Here is a 25,670-nt window from a genome sequence, read left to right as displayed (position 1 = left end):
CCAGATAGGCAACTCTGAAACCCAGGGTCTCCTATTTGTAGATAGTCATGGCATTTCAACAGTTATGAAATTCAAATAAAATACTTCTTACTTAAAAAAAAGGTATCTTCTTATACACCACAACTGTAAGAAAATAAATTATTTCCTTTATAAACTTTAGTGTGAAATTAGCCTTCAATCAACTAACAACTAACAGTTTCTTTTAAAGTGGAAATGAACAATCTAATTAAATGCAATTATTAAACATCAAATAATAAGATGAATCTGCATGATGTACTAAATGCATATAAGGTATTAGATATGTTAGTTAATTTGGTTCTATAAAATAATTCACACCAAGAAAAAAAATGACATTTTAGTCTTAACCATTCTACTTTTGGGTTTTATAAGTTTTCTGAAAATGCATACTTTCCCCTTGATCTGTTTAATCAGAACTTCACCGATACCATACTTATGATTTTTAAGGTCAACAGAATGGCTTAAACAAAGAAAAAAGACACTCCATATTGAACTGCTGGCTTAGCTATTAACTGTGTGAGCCAGACAAGTCATATTTTGTCATCTGAAAGTACGGCAGGGAGTTTGGAGAGAAGAAATAAAAAAGACACCCTCCTCTGGCTCTTACAGGTTTTTGTTAGGAGACACTGTTCTCCCCTCAGCATTTCTGATCCACCACTGAACACACCACTTATGGGGGAATACAAAGTACAAGTAGGAACACACATTTAATCCTTTCGCAAGCTGAATCAGGAGACCCTGGAAGGTCAGGAGGGGTACCCACAAACAAAAGCAGCCCTAGTTTCTAATCAGCTCACCCTCTAACTTTGAACTAATGCTAATACAGATGACAAATCCGGGACTCACCACCAAGAACACACCACTTCTGCTGTGCTCCAGGATTTTCTTTATAGATGGTCTCAGAAAATACCAGCTTGGTTCCAGCCAGACCAGTCACTGCAAACTGATCTTGTACTTGACAAACAGCACACAATTCCTGCTGCTCAGGTCACTGCAGTGGGCTCAGAGTTCTGTTTGAGAAATGCTCCTGCCCAGAAAAAATATTTACACAGCCAAGAGTGGGTTGCACTGTGCCGCTCCGTTCCACCTGCTCTGTCAGGAGTCTCTGGCTCTAATTGACCAGCGGTAGCGGTGGCCTTTATCCCCCATTTGAGATCAGCATACAGACAAAACCTGGAGCCAAATAACTAACGAGGCTCACAAGGTTTTATAAAATATAATTTAAAATGACAACCATATTTTAATGCAATCCAAATAAGGACTTTAATAAGTAAAAAAATTTATCTCTCTGGGAAAATATTTATATATATGGGCTGTGAAAGAGAAATAGCAAGAGAGGGAATAACTATAATAAACTAGGAAGGGCAAGTAAAAGCAAGTAAGTGTTACCAAAACTAAGATGGCGATGGCCAGTATAAAAAGTTGCTCCATAAAGCTCATGTATTTATTTAACTGTTAGGACTCAGGACACCAATATATGTCATTCTTGCCCCAATGTCACAGTATCCAATAGGCCCTGGCATAATGACACCCGTACAGATGTTTATTATTAATACATCAGGAGCTCATGACAGAGCTATCAGAAGGATAGTGGGTGTCCTCTGACATCTGACCAGCACTTTACAAGTTAAAAAGTGTTTTTTATGGCTATTTTACTTTTTTCTCACAACAATTCTGTGACAAAGATGGGACAGGTATTATTATCTTCATCTGACAAATAAGCTACTTATTATTTGGCTTCCAAAGAGATCCTAAGCTCTAATTAAAGTTTCACAACATTAATTAGTGTTTAGATAAGTATCACATCAGTGAATCCAGTTTACAACATGACTCAGAAACTTGAGAAAAAGTAGACTGTCCGCAACCCTGAATCCATGGAAATACAGCAATCTGCCTAACCAATGACCCCAACCCATTTACTTACTAGTTAGCTATAAGAAAAGCAAACAGTCATAATCAATTTATGATGCACATACTCATATCAATAAGTGACATTAAGGTACTCTTAGTAATACCATAATACAATTTTGTTTTGTTTTATTTATTTTTTCCTTTTTCTCTTATAAATGAGAGGAGGGGAAATAGTGAGACAGACTGTCATATGCGCCCTGACCCGGCAACCCCTATCTGGGGCTGATGCTCAAAATTAACTTAGCTCTTTTCAGTGCCTGAGGCCTATGCTCAGACCAACCAAGCCACAAACTGTGGGAGGGCAAGAGGAAGGGAAGTGGGAGGGAAGAAGGAGGGAAGCCGGAGAGGGAGGGGAAGAGAAGCAGATGGATGCTTCTCCTGTGTGCCCTGACAAAGGAATCAACCCGGGACATCCATATGCGCAGCCGAGGCTCTATCCACTGAGCAACCACCCAGGGCCCTAACAGAATGTTTTAAATTAATAAAAACAAAACTGGGACTGACCAGGGATGGTGCAGTGGATAAAATGAATGTATGGTGGGGGTTTTCGGCACTCAACACAATTAAGAGTAAAAAGAGAGGAATTCTTCAACGTATTGAAGAGGAAATGAGAGTTCGCCTTTCAAATATATGCCCAAACATTGAAGAAATCACTAGGACACATCAGGCTCACGTTTCTCATAAACACAAGAATGAAAAAACAACACATTCGTGCCAGGACCTGCCGAATTTACTAAATCTTACTAAGAATATCTATATATATAAAAAGATAACTTTTTTGGTCTTTTTTTAAACCCCTCTTTTTTATGAATTCAAAAAAGCATAACTCAAAATATGTAACAAAAATACTTCTTAATGTCAGAATACATTTAATTTTGTCATATTTATTTTGTTTAATTACCATAAAAGCACACTTGGACTTAATATTTTTTTCTTTAGTATCTGACTTAATTATTATAACATATTTTTCAGAAATTTGTATATAGTGCAACTACAATTATTTGTAGGGTTTTAAATGTGCCTTGACTTTAAAAAGTTTGAGAACCACTGCACTAAAAGGTAAGATTCTCGAGGGTGGGACTTCTGCCTTTTTTGTTCACTGCTGCATCCCCAGTGCCCAGAACAATACTTGCCCTTTGTAGGTGCTCAGTGGTATTTTCCATGTACCAGGAAAGTTTATTTCTTAAGCTACATGGTATGTACATGGGTGCTTGTTATATAACCTTTACGTATTTCGTATGTCTAAAATGTATTGTGATAAATTTTACATATTACGGTATGAACTGCTCTTATTTGCATATCAGCACCTTTTATCCAATCTAACTAAAGGAATCACTGGGGAAGTCAGAGTATAAAAGGAATGTGGTCCTGGCCGGTTGGCTCAGTGGTAGAACATCGGCCTGGCATGCAGGAGTCCTGGGTTCGATTCCCGACCAGGGCACACAGGAGAGGCACCCATCTGCTTTTCCACCCCTCCCCCTCTCCTTCCTCTCTGTCTCTCTCTTCCCCTCCTGCAGCCAGGGTTCCATTGGGGGAAAGTTTCCCCGGGCGCTGAGGATGGCTCTGTGGCCTCTGCCTCAGGTGCTAGAATGGCTCTGGTTGCAATGAAGCGACGCCCCAGATGGGCAGAGCATCACCCCCTGGTGGACGTGCCCGGTGGATCCCGGTCAGGCACATGTGGGAGTCTGTCTGACTGCCTCCCTGTTTCCAACTTCAGAAAAATACAAAAAAAAGAAAAAAGAAAAAAAAAGGAACATAAGACTCTGGCAGGTTGGCTCAGTGGTAGAGTGTCGGCCCAGCACGTGAAAGTTCCTGGTTCAATTCCTGGCCAGGGACACAGGAGACATGCCCATCTGCTTCTCCACTCCTGCCCTTCTCCTTTCTATTTTCTCTCCCTCTCCTGCAGCCAAGGCTCCATTGGAGCAATGTTGACCTGGCACTGAGGATGGCTCCATGGCCTCCGCCTCAGGCGCTAGAATGGCTCCGGTTGCAATGGAGCAATGCCTCAGAGGGGCCGAGCATCGCCCCCTGGTGGGCATGTAGGGTGGGTCCCAGTTGGGCGCATTCAGGAGTCTCTCTGCCTCTCCATTTCTCACTTCAGAAAAATACAAAAAAATACAAATAAAAAATAAAAGGTATGTAACTTGTCTCTTATCCAATTTAAACTCTAAACAGGGACGTAAACGTGGGATGGTCAGCTCTCAGGTGCATTCTGCAGCCAAGGGCACAGTGTGCAGGTGGTGTTTTTTCAGCTGTTCAACTTTTGATTTTTGCTTTAGTCCTAAAACCATGAATAGCGTTTCTTTTGCAAGTAACCTGACCCCAACATCGCATGGGATTTCTCATGTTGTATGGAGCCCAAAGCAGTGATTTTTTTCAGGGTTGTGAGGACTCCTTTTGGGTATAACATATCTAGGGGAAGTATAGTTTTAAGAAACATATTTAATATTATACCTTTTCTTTGGAAAATAAAAAATATCATTTACTCCACATGTAAAACTCCTATTAAACTATCCAAATAATTTATCGTTTTCTTATGGGAAAGGTTAGTAACCAGCCTTCATTTGCTGCCATAAAGCCTGCTTCCTCCCATCTTCATCCGGGGCCTATAAATGTAATGTTAACTACATTTCCAAATAGTATATTTATAACCAGGATACACTTTTGCATTGCTTGACTTTGGCTTTTAAAAAAAAAAAGAACAGTGGGCAGCTATTTCTAATACAAAGTTGGAAAAGAAAAAGTAAAATGATATTTATAAGCACAATCTTAGCTATGTGAAATACATAATTTAAAGAGTATATGGAAAATGTGCAAAAAAGTTATTTCTGGGTGGTAGTATTACCAATAATTCTTGCTTTATTTCTTTACACAGTACTACATGTCTACATCTTAAAATATTCTGAGCATCGTGTATATGTATATATACTCACATGTATATGTAGGTATAATGTATACATATGTTTAGATATCTGCGTGAGTCAAGTAATTGTGCACGACTAAGCCTTTGATCAGATTTGCTTATAGGCTTAGAAAGGTCATAGTGGCTGGAAAACCTTCCCTTGCCTGGTCCAGATACCTGTGTATGTTAACAATCCCCATACCCTGAAACCCAGAAGTCACAAATCAGAGAGCTTTCCTTTGAATTCAAACTCGGTGCCCAGACCTTTAAGGCAGGATACAGCTGTAGCACAGACTTCATGAACAAATTGAATAACAAATTAGGGACAAATAGGGTAAGAGACCTAAACTCTTGAAAACAGAGACTCAAGAGACTTGAATACAGAGTCAGAGACTCCAGAAGGTTGAGGTCTGAGCCCTCAACAACTCCAAGGCCCCCTTCCTTTGAGTGTGTGAATGTAGTGAGGGCAGGAAAGGGAAGGAGATCACAGCAACATAGAATCGAAACCTGCCCATGACTCTCAAGAAATGTTATAATGTTTCAGTCTCCTTCCTTATCGGGTATTTTACTAGAGAAACAAGTAATAATCCTGACTTTTCTCACTTTGCTTAGGTAATTTACTGAGCTTCTCCATGTCACCACAGATGGAGGACAGTGCCAGTGATGATGACAACAGCATAATCTCAAAGGATCACCGTGAGGACTGAGTATGACAGTGCAGGCAAATCATCTTGGGCACCATCGCACACAGTAAGTGTTATTATATGTTAGATATTGTCATTCATATTTTATTGCTGACAGAAGTCCTGAGAAGAATTTAGAAAAGTCCCAAGAAGCTGGGCAGTAGAAAGGAGAAGCTAAAGAATAGAGAAAATAGATAATTGAGTTTATTTGGGGTTGGTTTTGGGCAAACTATAGGATTCTTGCCAGAGCAGCTGGGATTGCCAAAGTAAATATTCATGTACACCATATACAAAAATAAAACTCAAGATAGATTAAGGACTTAAATATAAAATCTAAAACCATAAGACTCCCAGAAGAAAACATAAGTAGTAAACTATTTTATATCAGTCTTAGTTATACATTTTTGGTATGTTTCCTCAAGCTAGGTAAATAAAAGCAAAACTAAAAAGCTTCAATACAGCAAAGGAAATCAACAAAACAAAAAAACAACTTACTGAATGGGAGAATATATTTGCAAATGATATTTCCAATAAGAGGTTGATACTCAAAATATATAAGAAACTCACACAACTCAATAATGAAAAAGGAAACAATCCAATCAAAAAGTGGACAGAGAACTTGAAGAGATATTTCTCCAAGAAGACGTACAGCCTGACCAGGCGGTGGCACAGTGGATAGAGTGTTGGACTGGGATGCCGAGGACCCAGGTTCGAGACCCTGAGGTTGCCAGCTTGAGCAAAATGCTCACCAGCTTGGACCCAAGGTCGCTGGCTCAAGCAAGGGGTTACTTGGTCTGCTGAAGGCCCGTGGTCAAGGCACATATAATAAAGCAATCAATGAACTAAGGAGTCGCAACGAAAAACTAATGACTGATGCTTCTCATCTCTGTTCCTGTCTGTCTGTCCCTATTTATCCCTCTCTCTCACTCTCTGTCTCTATTTAAGAAAAAAAAAAAAAAAGAAGACATACAGATGGCCAACAGACATATGAAAAGATGTTCAACATCACTAATCATCAGGGAACTTAAAGTGGAAATCAGAATGAGATACCACCTCACACAGATAATACTTCAGGATGGTTATTATAAAAAAGTCAACAATTAAGAAGTATTGGCAAGGATATAAAGAAGAGGGAACCGGTGTACTGTTGATGGGACCAGAAATTGGAGCAGCCACTATGGAAAGCATTATGGAGATTCCTTGAAAAGTAAAACAAAACTAACATATGACCCAGGAATTCCACTTCTGGGTATTTATACTAAAAAAAGGAAACAATTAATTCGAAAAGATGTATGCTTCCTACATCATGGCATCATTATTTACAATAGCTAAAATATGGAAACACTGAGGTGTCTGTTGATAGATCAATGGATAATGAAGATATGCTATACATATAAAATGGAATGCTACCTATCAATAAAAAAAAAAAAAATGAAATCCTGCAACTAGCAACAACATGAATGGACCTGGAGAGTAGTATGCTAAGTGAAATGCCGGACAGAGCAAGACAAACAGTGCATGTTTTCACTTACATGTGGAATCTTTTAAAAGTCAAGATAAAACAAAAACAGACTTATAGAAACAAAGAACAAACTGATGAATGCCAGAGAGAAGTGAGGGTGGACAGATGGGTGAGAAAGGTGAAGGGGAATACAGTCAGTAACAGTGTGATATGCACGGTGACAGATGGTTAATAGTGTAGTGAGCACACTGTAAAATACATAAATGTTGAATCACTATGTTATACATCTGAAGCTAATATAATATTGGATGCCAACTATAATAAAAAATGATTGCTTTGAAAAAGAAAGGTCACATTCATGGGCTAGGTGTGCCCACTGCAGAGGTGTCTTCCCCCTGCTGTTACTTTTAAAAGTGTCCCCGCTTTCTTTCACATACTGCATTTGTTCCATAAATTTCTCCCAAATTTTGTATAAGCAATATTGGAATAGATATGTAAACTATATAGGTCTCTAGTAAGAAGCAGAATGCAAGCCTTTGTGATTCATAATATGTCTTGTTGCATATTCCTCTCTGGGAAAGTCACAATATACCAGTTAATTCCCCCTCCCTTTACCTTTGTGTAGCAACATTAAACAGAACTGCTTGGGAGTAGGTACAAAGAATTGGTTCTAAGCATGCAAACTCATTTCTTCCCTTATCCTTCAATCCCTCATAAAGAAGTCCCAGGGGTGCACACATTATACTTGCATCAGCATTCAGGACTTTACCTTTATCTTTCAACACTTCAACAGAACTGACTTAGGTAATAATTCACCTAACTGATTTCTGTACATAAAGACTCTAAAGAGAAAAGCCAATTTTCTAATAGATTTAAAAAAACAAAACAAGTCCCAACTTTATGGATAGAAAATGGCTTTGAAATTCTAGTTATCTAGGCAACTAGCTATCATCAATCCATTTACTGAAAGAGAAATTAGAAATTAGTTTGAGTAAAGATACAGACTCACTGCCCCCCACCCTCAGGATCACTGTTACCTGAGGCACAGCCATTAACCTTTGTGGTGTGAGCCATGCTGGCTTGAATCCAGTGAGAGATCTAGAAAGGAGTGAGGAGTCATGCAAATTTTATGCATCAAGTTCCCAACCGCATTCGACCTGAAACAATAAAGAGAGCTCCATCAAAATGGATCATTTAAAAACATGTATGACAATAAATCTTAGACTTTTGTTTACAGAGATGACTGCTAACGAACAAAGCAAATCCAAATGGTGGAGAAAAAGCTTGTGGACAATGGTGGTGGCTGCCCTGGACTGGTCCATTGGGTGCAAGGAGAGTAACATGCCCCCCACTCCAAGTGCATGAATGGAAAAGCACTGAAAGCCTAGACATAACACTCTTGCAGGAAACATAACTGATTATCCAGAAATGTGACTTTTGAGGAAGGTGGACTTCAAATACAAATGGCCTCCTAATGTGAATCATTCTGCAGCACTTCACAAACTTTTTTTGGGGTGTATTTTTCTGATGTTGGAAACGGGGAGGCAGTCAGACAGACTCCCGCATGCGCCCGACAGGGATCCACCCAGCACGCCCACCAGGGGGCGATGCTCTGCCCCTCTGGGGCGTTGCTCTGTTGCACCTGAGGCAGAGGCCATAGAGCCACCCCCAGCACCCGGGCCAACTTTGCTCCAATGGAGCCCTGGCTGCGGGAGGGGAAGAGAGAGACAGAGAGGAAGGAGAGGGGGAGGGGTGGAGAAGCAAATGGGTGCTTCTCCTGTGTGCCCTGGCCGGGAATCAAACCCGGGACTCCTGCACGCCAGGCCAACGCTCTACCACTGAGCCAACCAGCCAGGGCCACAAACTTTTGATTTTTAAGTTTATCCTCTCTTCCAGATGTTGGTTCAATAGTTTCTGTGGGGTGGTCAGCAATGGGGAACGGTCACATGAGGAACCCAAACCTGGGAATTTAACTTGAACCGCCCACATCCAGGCACGCCAAAAGAAACTTCCCAGGAGCCCTTTGGAAAAAAGTGTCCGTCAGCCAGTGAGATTTCACCACGTCATATTAGCTCGACCACCCTAGAGACCCTTTAAATATCCCCCACGTGGGTCACCCTATGCGACTCCCTTAGTCTCTGTCCCCGGGAACCTCATCGGGTGGGATGTGCTCTGTACTCAATAAAACCTTTTATTATTCCAAACTTTGTGGCTCCGGTCCCTTCCTTCTTTCTCAGTGGGGAAAAATACCTTACATTTGGTGCCGAAACCCGGGAGGAGTTGAAGTCTGCAAGGACCACTCCTCTCCCCTTTCCCTCTGAGAAAGAACCAGGAGCTCCAACCTTCCACCCACTTCGGTGGTGTGGTAAGTCCCCTGCCTCCAACCTCCCTCAGTTCTTTCTGCCAAGACTCCCTGTCCAAAACCACAGCTGCGTCAGGGACCTCTTTTCCATTCCGTTCCGAGTGCATGTGTGCCGGTGGAGACGTCTCGAGCACATCCACCCTACTATCCATCTGGTGGCCAGAAATTGAGTTGTGGGACGCCAATGCTCAACTCTGACCACTCTGAGGACTGAGGGCGGCCGTGGGGGCACAGGAATCTAAACCTAATCCAAAAACAGTCCTGGAGTTGCCTAATCTAAAATCTCTCCTTCCCTAAAGAAGAAGAAACTGTTCTCCGCTCTGGTCAGGCCACAGAACCCACTGGATAATCGAACCAGGTAGCCTCCTGAAGGGACTTTCAGTTTTAGCACCCTCACCAATTTATCGCCAAAAGAACTGGGAACTGGTTGGAGATCCCTTATACTCAGGGCTTCTAGTTATTCTCGCTCCCGTCCTAATCTCTGTGCTGCCTGTTCTACCACGCAGGCCGTTTTTGGCCAGAGAAACCTCACCTAAACTCTCCGCTCCTAATCTTTCCTTTTCTGCCAAACCCCAACTCTCTCCCCTCTCCTGCCTGACCTCCAGGGGCACCCCTCTCTTGTGACCCCTCTCTGGTCCCTCTGCGGACCTCTTTTGCTCGGGTCTATTCCCTCCAAGAGCCCCCCTCCTCTCCCTTCGCAGGATCCTGTTTCTCATTCACCTGCAAATATCAGTCTCTCTTTCTCCTCCCCTGCCGGCCAGAGGTCCCTCCCTTCTCCACTGTGTTCTTAAGCCCCTCCTCCATCAAGTTACCCTCTGCCAGCCATTGTCCCTGTCCTGCCTTTGGCTCTGGCGTTTCCTGCCGGATCTGGGTGCCGGGCTCCCCAGGAGCCCCCCTCCTCTTATTCTCAACCCCCAAATCCCTATCCGAGACCTGTGAACATGGCATTTAAAGTTTTCAATGGTCACAGCTAGTAGAAACAGGCCAAGGCTGTTCGCCAGGCCCACATGCAGCAGAAGGTAATGCTCCAAACCCAGGCTCTTGTGGCAACCCTGAGGCCAGCAGAGCAACAGGGGCAAGGCACAGGAGGTGCCCGACCCAAGTCCAAGCTGCAAAGAGGAATCCTATCAGCAGCTTGCTTTAAGTGTGGCAAGCAGGGTCATTGGTCCCAGCAGGGCCCCTGCCCGCAGCTGCCCACTGATCCCTGCCCTGACTGCAAGCAGCCCGGTCACCGGTGGAACGATTGCCCCTTTGGGCAACAGGCTTTTCCTCAGTGTCTCTACGTGGAGGATGAGCCACTCAGATGGGAGGCCAGTCTAGCCAGATGGGCCCACCGCTCGAACTCCTAGACATCATGAATGGCTGACACGGCCTGGACTCGGAGACCCCCCATCATCCTCACCAAACCCCAGGGTAATGCTGCAGGAACAGGTAAATCCATCTCATTTTTTGTGGACATGGAGCTGCTTTCTCTGTTTTGCCATCATACTCTGGACCTCTAGTTCCCTCATGGGTCTCGGTTATGGGAGTGAATGGGACCCCTTCTTTTCCTCTTCATACACTACTCCTGACATACAGTTTTGCCTCAAGTTTGCTGGTCCCTACCCATCTCCGGCTCACCAAAGGGCTGGCCCCTGCAGATCCCCGTTACTCCTCTTTTTTTAAATCCTTACAAGACCGCATCCATGAAGTTTCTCCAGTCATGGTCTAACAGATGTTCCTCCTGACACCCCTCAAAGCCACACCTTCCGATCTCCCACTCCCCATGATGCCCCTAATCAGCAGGAAGTAGCCAGACGAATAAGTGGCACCCCTAATTAACACAAAAGATCAAAATGTGGGGTGGTCAGCAATGGGAGACGATCACGTGAGGAACCCAGACCCGGGAATTTAATTAGAACCGCCCACATCCAGGCGCACCAAAAGAAACTTCCCAGGAGCCCTTTGGAAAAAAGCGACTGTCAGCCAGTGAGATTTCACCACGTCATATTAGCTCGACCACCCTAGAGGACCCCTTTAAATATCCCCTACGCGGGTCACCCTATGCGACTCCCCTAGCCTCTGTCCCCGGGACCAGGAAACCTTGTCGGGCGGAATGTGCTCTGTACTCAATAAAGCCTTTTATTATTCCACACTTTGTGGCTCCAGTCCCTTCCTTCTTCCTCGGTGGGGAAAAATACCTTACAGTTTCATTTACTCAATTTCTATTTGAAAACACTTGTAACACCAAATGTTCACACTTAAAAAAGAAATTAACAAATAGATGGTAATTTTTTTGAGATATGTCAGGTCTCACCTAAAACACAAATCTAGTTAGTTACCCTCCTAAAAACAAAAACTTCAGTATTTCCCACTGTTCTTTTGGATAAACTTCAAATGGCCCAGTTTTGAAATATTAGAGTTCATGTTGGGCCACATATTTCTTATTTTATATTGATTCTCTATTGAAAAGTTAACTGAGATTACTATAACGTGACTTATGTTATAATCACAAAATTTAAAACAAATGAAAAAAAAAATAGAAACAAGAAAAAGAATAGAAAAAAACATTGCTCTGCCTGACCAGGTGGTGGCACAATGGATAGAAGCATTGGCCTGGGATGCTGAGGACCCAGGTTCAAAAACTTGAGGTCGGCCTGACCAGGCGGTGGCGCAGTGGATAGAACATCGAACAGCGAAGGCCCCAGGTTTGAGACCCTGAGGCCGCCAGCTTGAGCGCAGGCTCATCTGGTTTGAGCAAAGCTCACCAGCTTGGACCCAAGGTTGCTGGCTCCAGCAAGGGGTTACTCAGTCTGCTGAAGGCCCGCGGTCAAGGCACATATGAGAAAGCAATCAATGAACAACTAAAGTGTTGCAATGTGCAACAAAAAACTAATGACCGATGCTTCTCATCTCTCCGCTCCTGTCTGTCTGTCCCTGTCTATCCCTCTCTGATTCTGTCTCGGTAAAAAACAAACAAACCCAAAAAGCCTTGAGGTCACTGGCTTGAGCCCACTTGAGCACAGTTCACCAGCTTGAGCATGGAGTTGCTGGCTTTGAGCGTGGAATCATAGACATGACTCCATGGTTGCTGCCTTGAGGCCCAAGGTCACCTGCTTGAGCAAGGAGTCACTCTTTCTGCTGTAGCCCCTCAGTCAAGGCACATATGAGAAAGCAATCAAGGAACAACTAAGATGCTGCAAGGAAGAACTGATGCTTCTTATCTCTCTCCCTTCCTGTCTCTCTCTCTCTCATTAAAAAACAAACAAAAAAACATTGCTCTACCCTTTGCAAAGCAAACCATGATAGACAGAAATATTCTCTCTCCCACTCCTACTTCCTCTCAAAAAAAGATTCTATCATAAACCTGATTTTGTTAAAAATATGTATCTACACATTTAGACACTTAAAAACAAAAGTAAATACATCCCAACATGTTCATTGTGGTTGCCCTGGGGTATTCAATTATGATTTTAGCTCCTTTACTATTTTTGTAATAATAATTAAAAAGAAACATTAGATATTTCCTGTCAACTTTGGTTTTATTTGGTTTAAAATGCATTGGAGAAAGAATAAAGTATTTTTAAAATGCTGTGCAAAAGGAAACTATCAGACCCCAGTTATGGAGATCATAAGAGGTCAGAAATATAAGTAAATAAAACAGAAGAGGAAAAGGTGATTGCTTTGATCACACAAGGTGAGGATTTCTTGCTGCGTAGCTTGTGAAGTTTTCCTGTTTGAATGGATTTGGACCACAGTTCAGAGCTAACTACTGTGAAAGCAACTTAGTGCAAGCTCTAATAGATCGGTTCTCACAGGCTGCCCCTGACAGGTGTGCTCCCTGCATGGCTTTCCAGTTACAATGACTACCGCTCAGAGTACTGGCAGGGACCCAATTCTCAATCTCCTACCCAAGGCCTCCCAGCTCCTTGCTGCTCCCTGGCTTCTGTCTGGCAGCACACCAGGAGGGCAGGCTAGCTCTAATCTCTCTATGTGGCAATCACCTACATTCTGTTGGAAGGGGGGACTGGCTCAGGTCCAGGGCATTGGACTTGGAGAGCAATAACCTCTGTAGCAAAGGACAGAGCTAGCTGAATCTAAGGCAGGCTTTAGGATAGAGTGAGCATTATCTTTAAGAATAGGAATGACTATACATGTCTCACAAATGTAGCTTTGTGGGGGAAAAAAGAGAGAGAGAGAGAAAGACAAGGGACTGGGCAGAGTGAAGGAGGGGGTGCTGGGGAGATGAGGGGGCAAAGGAAAGAAACCTGGCTCCTGGAATTATTCAACTAATTAGACTTTTAAAAGCCAACAACAACAAACACTTAAGTGAAAGCCCTGTTTACTGGCCCCTTCCCAGCCTGGAGTGTTTGTACTCTTGCTTCACAGTGGCTTGTAAATACCACCATTTAAACTCTTCAGGGCAAGCAAAAGGCAAGAAGAAACAAGCTGCATGTGTTCCAGATGCGTCAAGTATGTGTCAAGGTATGTGGATGGAGATGTGCCCAGAATCCTCCCAGTCAAGCTGCGTAAGCTTGGGTCCAAAGTTCTCCCATCATTGAACCCTCCCACCTAGCAGAAGACCTTTGTCTCAGATTCAAACTGGGTCTCTTCCACCCTCCTGCAAAGTGAACAATTAAATCAAAATGAGGGGTAGCTTAGAAGTAGGAACTGTAAGCCTATCGGTGGTAAAATAGCAAGATATGCCTGTTCCTGAGCGTGGGTCCTGGCAGTTTTTACACAAAAACAAGTTTTGTATTGTGTATCAATTTTTCCCAGTTATTGTTCATGCCTGACAGGTGGCCTCAAATTGGGAGGACTCAGTTTTCTTAATGACAGGCAGATTCTTATGCCAGCATTTTGTATAAACCAGAAAAGGTTTAGCCACAATCCATTCTCTGTTTCAGATCAATAAACTGCTGCTTTTCTCCCTCAGAGAAGACTGCAAACCAGTAAATCTTAAGTGGTACAATGGTGGCTTAGTCCTGCTTCCTTAGAGAGAGCACTTTTTTTGAAAGGATTTAGGAGAATATATCAATAGAGAAAATAATTTATCTTCTCTATTAATTTCAAGAGACTGATCTGCATTGAAGAACATATTAGTAGCTCCCAAGTACAGTGCAGAGAACAATGCAGACATCCGAACCCCTAAATACTTTTCCTCGGCTTGATATGAAACAAATATAAAAAACAGCTCACTAGACCTCTTCTAAGAACACATCAATAAAAACAAACAGATGAAATTGAGGTTGATATATACTCTAAGCTAGCACTGCCAACCAATAAAATGCCACTATCTCGGTTAGAACCAAGATGATGATGACAACGCGGACGACAATGCTGATGACAGCTAGTGTTTATCAAGCTCTTACTACTGTTAGTTATTAAAATCTAAAACTTTAGGGTACACCATTATTTAATTCAGAAAAAAGTTACTGCTAACTAAATGGTGGTAAGATGCTTTTAAAAATACATTAATTATAAGGTGCATCATCATTTCAGAACTGTTGAAATGTGGAATATGTCCATCTTAGAATTGGCGAAATTATGCTACATTCAGGCACCTTGATTTTTAAGATTTTATTGATTGATTTATTTGAGAGGAGAGAGAGAGAGAGACAGGCAAGGGGGATGAATGGGACATAGCAGCTTCTTATATGTGCCTTGACCGGCAAGCCCAGGGTTTCAAACTGGTGACCTCAACATTCCAGGTTGACATTTTATCCACTGTGCTCCCACAGGTCAGGCTCAAGGCATTTTTTAAGGCACTTAGTAATTATCTTATTTAAATTTCAAAACAGTCCTATGAAGCATTATAATCCTCTTTCCCCATTTTATACATTGGAAACTGAGACAGGGGGAGGTTTAGAACTTCCCGGGGGTCACACAGCTAGCAAGTGACAGAACTCTATACATTCTGAGCTGAGTGAGCCATACAGCGCGCGCTCCAGCGCTGTGGGTGTGAGATCTAGAGTGAGGGCACTATGGCTTTAACAAGTAAGAACTTCCGTGCAAAAGTGAGTCAGGTTCTTTTCATGGTCGTCACCTGAGGAATGCGTATGCTTTGCTCAATTCCCTTTTAGATAGAAAAGGATGTTTCAAAAATTTATGTAATATTGTCTTAATATGACTGTCTTTGCAATTTTACTCCTTGAGGTTACATGTTTAAGAGCTTGAAGAGGGACCGAGACGGCACCCAGGAAATGTGTCAGTGCTGAGCCACCACTCCCACTTCCAGACTCCACGTACCATCAGCTTGATGATCAGCCTATTCCTTACACTTTGCTATGCATGTCATTTGAGTCTTTTAAAAACCTAAGTATTTCTTCAACTGAATATGTATTCCACCACTGAGGATGGGTAGGAGGCTCTCAGTAGTATCACAGGAGTTTCAAAATGGATAGAATTAGGACAGTATAATTAGAATAAGAACACTGCTACTCAAAAGGACAGTTATGACAGGGCAACAACACTTTTGATGTGAAAGTTCTAGAATCTCTTTTATAACATGTCACAGTATTTTTTCTTCGCTTAATAAAATTAAGTAAGCAATATAAATGGCTTTACCTAAAATTAGAAAAAGATAAAACATGCAAAAAATAATTTATTATATCACACTCCTAAAGTAACTATTGTTACCATCTGGGGCTATTTCTTTTTAATATATTATTTGACCCTATGTATATTTTAATTAGCTTAACATGTTTTAAAGATATGTAACATTCTAGAATGTGTACCAGCCATTGTTTGGAGATAAAGATAAACTAAAGCACTGAGCCATCCCCAGAAGTCACACACTAGTGCCGGAAGCCAACAGAGACACAATGAAAGGAGAAAGCCTAGAACAGCCGTGTATACACAGTTCAGTTCCGATCCACAGTAAGACTGTCTTACTGTGCAAAAAAAAAAAAAAAAATGAGAGTGACCAAAAACTGATCATTAAGTGTTTTTCCGGGTAAGAAAGATGGAAAGTCATTCTAGGCAGAAGGAAAAGCACAAGCAAAGGCAGAAGATGAGAAAGTGTGTGTGTCAGAGAACAGCACCGTGGCTAGAGCACTGTCTGCTCCTACGAGGGCTTAGGTGTAAACAAAGTGAACTGCCTGGGAGAAAGGTGACATCAGGAGACCAGGTGCTGAAGAGAAATCTGAAGGAAGCAGACTCTACAAAAAACCGTACTGAAAACCACATAAACACACACACTTTTACCCTAATAAAAAAAGATAAAGCTCATTTACTTTTTTAAACAAGTCAGTCTTTCAAACAGGCATTCCAAAACCTGTCTAATTTATTGTGTGCCATCTATGATGGTCCACATCTTTCTTTCAAGAGTTTCATTAAAGGTAACTTAATTAAAGGTAAGTTCTGAGTGCAAACTCTGGCCACAGCTCATCATCAGATTATCTTCTGGCGATTTTGAATATTGGCTCCTACTATAAGAATTGTGGGAGCCCAGGCCGGTTACCTCAGTCAGTTAAGAGTGTCATCCCGAAACAACAAGGTTGTGGGTACGATCCCTGGTCAGGGCACATGTGGACACACCCAGGAATGCATGACTGAGTAGAACAACAAACGAACGCTTCCCTTTCCCTCCCCTCTTTCTGAAACAGTAAATAAAAAGAAAGTAAGCTCTGCTCCTATAACTCAGTCGGCTGGAGCACCCTCCCAGCGCGCGGAGGTCGCCAGTGTGATTCCCCAGACAGGGCACATATAGGAGCAGTTCAATGTTTCTGCCTCTCTCTCTCCCTGCCTCTCTAAAAAAAAAAAATTGTGGGGGTAATATTAACCAGTTCCTGATTATTTTGCAACCAAATTACCTGATTGTGACCCAACTTTTTTGGCCTCCTCAAATACGGTAGATACTTACATTGGTATGGATGGATTACCGATCAAGGGAAATCACAATTAGCAAGATCTAAATTCAAATTTTATCTGGCTGCTGGTTTTCATTCATACTGTAGGGAAATGGTTGTGTTTTGGCCGTAAGAGAAATGTTATGCTGTGTTTGCTCAGCTATATTTTCAACCTTATTCTTTGGAGTGACGTAGTTAAGAAACTGGGGAAAGTACCTATACCACAGGGAACAAGTTAAAATGCAGATAATAAAGAGAAAATACAGAAGAAGCAACAGTAAATAAATTCATTCATTCATTTAACAACTGAGTCCCTATGATGTGCCAGGTATTGTTCTTGGCACTGAGGATACAGCAATGAGCAAAAAGAGGTACCCACCTCATTCCTTTCCTAAAATAATCTAACTAGAGATCTGTGCTTGAGGACCAAAGATAATTTAGGTCACAGTGTGCTTCACAGATTAACAGTCCTAAAAGCCAATTCCTAACTTACCTTTTCTACCTTATCTGTAAAGACTTCTCCTGTTAAGATCTGCCCCCTGGCATACAAAAGTGGGCAGCAGTGTGTCCAGCCTTCCCACAGACCCTCTCTGCCTGTCCACATGCACCCTACACCATGGAAGTACACCAACAGCCTTCTAAGTGTGTGCCTAAGGACAGTGCTGCCAACAGAAGGGTTAAACCATCCCAGATCCTGCATGGACTTTCAGAGATTTGTACTGACACTGCTCCAGGTGGGTTGCTGGGATCCACACAGCTTCCTGAACACTTAAGAAGAACTGATGCTGGCCCTGGCTGGTTGGCTCAGTGGTAGAGCGTTGGCCTGGCATGTGGAAGTCCTCGGTTTGATCCCCGGTCAGGGCACACAGGAGAAGCGCACATCTGCTTCTCCACCCCTCCTCTTCTCCTTCCTCTCTCTCTTCCCCTCCCGCAGCCAAGGCTCCATTGGAGCAAAGTTGGCCCGGGCGCTGAGGATGGCTCTGTGGCCTCTGCCTCAGGAGCTAGAATGGCTCTGGTTGCAACAGAGCAATGCCCCAGATGGGCAGAGCATTGCCCCCTGGTGGGCATACCAGGTGGATGCCGGTCGGGCACATGCAGAAGTCAGTCTGACTACCACCTAGCTTCTAACTTTGGAAAAATACAAGAAAAAAAAAAAAAAAAGAACTGATGTTGGCAGATTTTCTTTCCAGGAAATGTTCTGTGATTAAGGTTTATCAACTCATAACAACCTATGCTGAAGACTAGATGCTCTTCTGTAAAAGAAAGGTGGAACAGACTAAAGAGCAGACAAAAATTAGAATTATTGAACCTTTAAAAAAAAATTTGCCACCTTTACATTTTTCATTGACTTCAGAGGAATGTCATTTTAAGACTTAGTATGAATACAGTATTTACTGACTTGCTTTTGTTTCATCTCTAATGGGCTTAGGGAAAAGAAATCATATCAGACACATAATATATTTTTTTAATAAATCTGTACTAGTGAAGTCTTGCTCTTATTTAGCAAGCATCCCTGGTAGAAATTTATGAGTTAAAATGTCAGTAGTTTTGCCAATTCAAATATTAAAGAACCAAAATGTACCAGCCACAGAGGTAAGAGAATTAGTTCCATGTAGTTTGAAAGGCCTTTTGTCCATTTCCTATTTAAATTATTTTAAAGGTACAGTTCTTACTACTTATTGCTACAGCAGACATTTTCCCTTTAATTCCTCTGGGATTAGATTCTTGTAGATTCTCTGTGGTTACTCTGAAATCGATTAATACTGTTAATGATAAGTTCAAGGGTGCCTGGGACTATGACGAAGTAAAATAGATCATAACTTTCAGACAGTGGTTCTCAAAGTGTAGTGCCCAGACCACCGGCAGAAGTAAGATCTTCTGGAAACTTGTTAGAAATACAAATTCTCAGGCCATCCAGACTGACTGAATCATGACCTCTGGAGGTGGGGCCCAGTCCTCTGCACTTCACTAAGCCATCCAAGTGACTCTGATACAGGCCAAAGGTTCTCAAAATGACTGCATTTAAATATTAACTGGTTATTTGGGAAAAATTAAGTCATAAGGTGCCAAGAGCCAGGAATGTCCTCTGATTTTAAGAAAATGGTATCCAGTGATTTTGAAAATATCCCCCAGGAAGCTTTACTTTATCCATTAATTTTTTTCATAAGCTATTGATTGGGCACTCAGCATGAAACAGAGTCCCTGCTGGGCACAACAGGGACAAACAAAACAGACTCAGCCCCACTCTTCTTGGTTCTTACAGGCAGGAATCACACACACACACACACACACACACACACACACACACACCAGTAAGTTATTAGCAAATCATGCTAAATATACCATGAAGGGGAACAGGAACAGGTGCTGAGTGAGAATCATGGAGGCCAAAGTCCTTAGGACGGACGTTGAGGATGTGGGGGTGAATGGGGATGGGTGGTCTTTAAAGGCTTTGCTAGGGAAATGACATCGAAGGTAAGACCCAAAAGATGCCTAGACTGAGCTGTGGGAGTGTAGGAGATAAGAACAGCTCAGGGAACAGACTGGAGCTCAGAAACAGACCTACACAATGCTTCCCCGTGATCTTCCACATGGCATAGGAAACAACTCGATAAAGAAGTCTATCTCTTACTCTTTTATGGATTCTTGCTGTATTGCCAAGAGTTTGCTGAAAGGCTTTAATCACTGTAAAAAAAAAAAATAGAAGACTGGATAAAGAAGATGTGGCACATATACACTATGGAATACTACTCAGTCATAAGAAATGATGACATCAGATCATTTACAGCAAAATGGTGGGATCTTGATAACATTATATGGAGTGAAATAAGTAAATCAGAAAAAAACAAGAACTGCAGGATTCCGTACATTGGTGGGACATAAAAACGAGACTAAGAGACATGGACAAGAGTGTGGTGGTTACAGGGGGCGGGGGAAGGAAAGGAGGGGGAGGGGGAGGGGCACAAAGAAAACTAGATAGAAAGTGACAGAGGACAATCTGAATTTGGGTGATGGGTATGCAACAGAATTGAATGACAAGATAAACTGGATGTGTTTTCTTTGAATATATGTACCCTGATTTATTGATGTCACCCCATTAAAATTAATAAAAATTTATTTATTAAAAAAAAAGAAGTCTCTCTTTTTTAATTTTTATTAATTTTTTTACAGAGACAGAGAGTCAGAGAGAGAGGGATAGATAGGAACAGACAGGAATGGAGAGAGAAGAGAAGCATCAATCATTAGTTTTTTGTTGCAACACCTTAGTTGTTCATTGATTGCTTTCTCATATGTGCCTTGACCGTGGGGCTACAGCAGACCGAGTAACCCCTTGGTCGAGCCAGCAACCTTGGGTCCAAGCTGGTGAGCTTTGCTCAAACCAGATGAGCCCACGCTCAAGCTGGCGTCTTCGGGGTCTCGAACCTGGGTCCTCTGCATCCCAGTCTGACACTCTATCCACTGCGCCACCGCGTGGTCAGGCAAGAAGTCTCTCTTTTTTTAAAGTGGTGCTATAACAATTGCCTGTGTATAGGCAAAACAATAAAACTTGGTCTTAACCTTTCACTTTATATAAAAATTATTCAAAATAAATCATAGTCTTGAATATTAAACAAAGAAACAAAAAAAAAACTTTTAGAAGAAAACAGAGATCTCCAATTTTTGGAGAAGAGTTCTACGTATAACACCAAAATGAAGATTGATAAAAGTAAAAATAGATCAAGTGGCCTTCATCCAACTAAAAATTTTTTTCTTTTCTGTAAAAGAAGAGTCTGAAAGCTCTGGGGCAGGACAAAGCTCTATGCATTTGAGGAACTGAGTTTAAAGAGACAGAAGGAGCAAACTGGGCCGAGAGGAGAGGTGAGCAGACTAGATAAGGGATTTGCTGGGCCTGCTGGCCAGAGCAAGGAGTGTGGGTTTTATTCTAAGTATAAAGTAAAGTCGTTGAGGGTTTCAAAGCCAATGAGTAATACAAAATAAATGATCTTGTTTCTAAGTATTTTGCTTAGGTTTCTTATCGTCTTTAAGGAGAGAAAGGTCGAGGCTTCTTTAGTTACATAATCATGGGGGGAGGACAGTGGACATGCCAGGAATGGTTTAATCAGATTTCATACAGAAATTTAAAAATATTTTATTTTCCCTTTCTGTTGAAAGGCCCAGAGATATCTAAACAGAAACTTTCCAGATGTTTTTGTGTTTCCGCAGAAACTACAAGTTCCTACTTATTTAAGAGAAACTTAAAGAGGTGAAGTGCCCAGCCCAGGAGGTACTCTATAATTCGCTGCCAAGCGAAAGTTGCCCAAAATGTCAAATTGTGTTATCAATATAGCATATGCAGTGCAACTGAAAATGGTTACAGGAAAAGCTGACACCAGACACTGAATCCAGACACTCAGAAAGGCAAAACTAGTTTCAGCTACATCCCTGCCCCTCTCAAGGTCATCCCTGCCCCTTTCTCATCTCATACAAGCTGTTCAAGCAAACCCTGAAGCCACTTTCCTTGAGTTGAAATACAACTCACTTAAGTTTTTCCCTTTTCCATATAGGAGACTCAGAACACTCTGTGGGTTGTTTCTGTTTGTTTTTTAAACTGTCCTGGGCTTCATGACTCTGCAGTTGTGCTGGCTGGATGTTTACCTGCCCCTTGCTAGACAGGCCAATTCCAGGGCGCTGGGCACTGGCTGGGTGGGGCATTGGCATATGCCACAAAGATTGTATTTAAAAAGAGGAAATGACTAAAAGAATGCTGTTTCCTGCTGGCATCCCATTCCACTGGGGGAATGCTTTGGTCAACAGCAGTACGCTGACAGCCTGACCAATGGTAGACCACACCCAAAAGGGAAAGCCTTGTGTCCTGGTCAGCATCGGAAGGGTGGACTCCTTGGGTCACTCACACCAGTGTCAAATGCCATCAATCACCTAACACTTCTGCCATGTCCGGCTGGAAAATGCATCAGGCTGGGGGAAGCTGAGTCAGCAGCTGGAACTTCAATCTCTTCCGTCTTGCCCAGGGGCCCAGCGCCTCGCCCCACTTCTCGTTGCCCCTTCCAAAAGGCTCTGGCAGCAGTGTCTCAAGTCCACCACACCAGGAAAGTGCCAGAGGATGGAACCTACCAGAGAACACGCTTCACCCCTAACCCAGGGGTCACCAAAAAGGTGACCCCAGAGTGTGCAATCAGACAGTACTGGAACCAAATGCCCTCAGCTCCTGAAGTGAAAAAAACCCAAAACTCTGAACATCTGGCCTCCTGGGTGACAACACCTAATAGGCTGAGCCCGAGGCGACCAGGCAGCTCGAAGGCAGGGTCCCAAACCCAAACTCAGAGTGAGCACTGAGATGTAGAAGGGGGAGAAGGAGGCCCTTTAGAGTATGTGTGTCATACTAAAGTACAATGAATTCACACACATGTGTTTGAAACTACAGGTAGGAGAGAAGCAAAACCAAAACTTAATATTCATCCAGGGAAGATACCGGTAAATGTTCACTAATGGCAAAATATCTACTCTTTCTACCTTAAGATGCCTGACATCTCATTGATTGCTCTTATTTGTCCTGCACTCTATAAAAATAAATCTGAAACTGCCCTGGCTAGGATGTTCAGTGGAACAGAGCACTGCCCTGGTGCACACTAAGGTTATGGGTTTGATCCTTGGTCAGGGCATTTATGAGAAGCAAATAATGACTGCACAACTAAATGGAAAAACTAAGAGGAACAATGAGTTGATGCTTCTCGCTCTCTCTCAATTTCCCCCTTCCCTTCCTTTCTCTATTTCTCAAATAATAGAAAAAAAATTTAAATAAAAATATGTATAAAACTATGTTGATAGGCACTTACACGTGTTTAACACTTAAGCCCCTTGCTATTCAAAGTGTAGTGCCGAGGCTGCTAGCAGCAGCATCTGCCTTGACTTGTTTAAAATGCAGCATCCTGGGTCCCATTCCAGACCTACTGAACCAGAATCTTCATCCTAACAAGATGCCCAGGTGATCGTGTACACAGTGAGGTCTAAGAAGCATCAGTTTAGCCCTATTTGCTTCAACAAGCCTTATGCTTCCTAACCGGTTACCTTTTGTCGTGAGGGGCCTATAGCAGCGATTCACAACCTTGGTCACCACCAGAATTACTGTCCAGACCCTACCACAGACCAGCTGAATCACTCTCTGGGGTGGGACTCGCCCAGAAGTATTATGTAAGGCTCCCACAGGAGATTCTAAATGTCCTATGTTTGAGTGTCACTACTCTATTCCAGTGGTTTTCAAGACCTCTACCACCAGGAACTCACTAGAAATGCACATTTCTTCCTTTCTTTCTTCTCTCCCTCCCTTCCATTCTCTCTCTTACACACACACACACACACACACACACACACACTATGCTTATAAAAAAGGAAATCAGTAAAACTTCTGAGAAGTTAGTTCTCATAAGGCAGACAGTCTTGGTATCTTTTCTGCACAATAATTTGGTACTTGAAATTTAAAAAAAATTGTTTCGTAACAATAACTAAAAATTCATTTTAAAATGAGAATGAAGTCAGTTAAATACACTTCCAGGGGAAGAAGGGTTCATAGACTCAAAGACCCCAGTCAAGAGCAGTAAATGGATTCTACTGTCCCATGGGTGGTTTGCAGCATTTGCACAATAGCAATAATATTTCCCCAAATCTGACCATACTGCATCGCAAGACTCTCCCCAGAGATTCTGATTTGGTGAGTCTGGCATGGAGTTGAAACTTGCATTTTCCACACACATACCCAAGTGATTCTTATTATCAGAGAGTCTGGCAAACACATGGCCTTATACAGGAATCTTATTCTCTCCATCACCGTTTCTCAAAGTGTGGTCCTGGACCAGTAGTGTCAGCACCACCTGGGAATTTATTAGAAATGTACATCCTCGCCTCCCCCTCGGCACACACCAGACTATGGAATCAGAAAGTCTGCAGATAGGCCAGTGGTTGGTATGTTCACAAGTCCTCCAGCTGACTTGAAAACCACGGCACTGGGCTACTTTCTAAATCCTTACACTGGTCAAGCGGAACCTACTTGCTCTTAATCCAAACACCTAGTTTTAGGTAAGAAGCACAAAGAAATGCTGGCTTCATCTTGGGCGTTGGCCTGTGTCTTTCTCATTGAAGGGATTGTGCTGTTGTTTGGAAGATGCTGAAGACTGTCTCACGTGTCATCTTAACCTGCTCGTGTGGCTGGGAGACGAGCTCAGCACAGGCCACAATGCGAGTAAGGTGGGCATTTAAAAACATTTCACAAAGATGTACCTTTATTTATTAGTAAGACAATCCAACAGCAACAGAAACAAAAACACACTAATGTGGTAGGGCGTGTCCATCTTCCTTGTTCCTGTCATTTCCTTCTCTCTTTCCATACTATTGTTTCGGCAAGAAACTTACCACAAAGGTATGAAAAACCAGTTCACAGTTCCATTATGTTTCAAGTAGTTCCAAGAGAACTCTACTTGAAAACTTGGAGAACACAAAACAAAAAAACATTTACAAAATAGGGACAGGTTCCACAAGGTTCTCAAAACCTGCAGAATCAAATGCAGTTTTGTGGTTTTCAGGAAAACACCTTGTTCAAGGGAGAGGTTCTGCAGCCTACGGGTGATACTCAAGAGGCCAGGACCCAAGGGAAGTCAAGAAGCTCTGAATTTCTCCACATTTCACTGGAAACATCAGGACAAAAGGCCTGACAATGTAATATGCAAAGATATGAGAGAAAATGCATTCCCTTACCTTACCTGGAAACCTCTTTTTCTCTGGCCTTAAAAGCTGCCTGTTACAACTGGGGATCCATCTGCAACAGTGGGGACCTGGGATAAGCAACGCAGCAGCCCGGGAACCACGCTTTCACTTCAACTTGGGCTTGAACTACCTCCCGGTCTCTGGGAAAGGGTCTTAGATGCTCTGGGCCTGCAATTCTGTGTAGCTGAACTAGGACCGTCCTAATGACACTTCCAGGCCTGACATTCTGTGATTCTGCTGGTCTAAATCCTGGGCCTAAAGGGAACACAGGCTCTCTACGGCCCATGTTGGCAAGTAAAGTAAGACCATGTGGAACACTGTGTACGAGTCAGCAGGACACAGGTCTTGCCTCACTGGTCCCTATGCCTCTGGAAGTTCCTGCTGGTGCAGAGAAGGCCAGGCAGAGAACTCCCAGTAGTCAACACGGAAGAGACACGGACCCAGGAGGGTGCAGTTCTCCAACTCGGCTCCCAGAGTGGCTGCTCCCTTTCAAATTAAGTTATCTCTTCCCCCTCAAGGTAAGAGTAGTCAATTTCAACAATAAAGGAAAGTGTTAAGAAAGTGAAAAATTTGCTATATAATTCCACCAATATGAACATTTTTGGTGTTTAACTTCTAATTCTTTCCTGTACTATACACATGTGCACACACATATATTTTTTTCTAAATACATCACTTCGTACCTTCTAACATTATTATAGCCATCTTCCTAAGATAATACCAGTATCTCTTCTTTTGAATGTCTGCA

The 25,670-nt window shown here is 42.5% G+C and overlaps 1 protein-coding gene across 5 annotated transcripts in view; it reads right to left on the bottom strand.

Moving 5' to 3' along the window:
* The window catches only part of KANK1 (KN motif and ankyrin repeat domains 1), a 253,617-nt gene that overhangs the window by 65,189 nt on the left and 162,758 nt on the right, over positions 1-25,670 (bottom strand). For 4 of the 5 annotated variants that reach the window (XM_066257147.1, XM_066257145.1, XM_066257148.1 and 1 more), the window contains one exon: positions 8,014-8,133. In XM_066257147.1, coding sequence (XP_066113244.1) covers positions 8,014-8,050 — 37 coding nt within the window. In that variant the 5' untranslated portion in view covers positions 8,051-8,133. Of the gene's footprint in view, positions 1-864; positions 1,001-8,013; positions 8,134-25,670 lie in introns of those variants that run through there. The other variant, XM_066257149.1, reaches the window with a different exon arrangement.

The sequence above is a fragment of the Saccopteryx bilineata genome, chromosome 2 (genome assembly GCF_036850765.1).
Source record: "Saccopteryx bilineata isolate mSacBil1 chromosome 2, mSacBil1_pri_phased_curated, whole genome shotgun sequence".
NCBI lineage: Eukaryota > Metazoa > Chordata > Mammalia > Chiroptera > Emballonuridae > Saccopteryx > Saccopteryx bilineata.
This window is presented reverse-complemented; position numbering and strand designations above follow the sequence as displayed.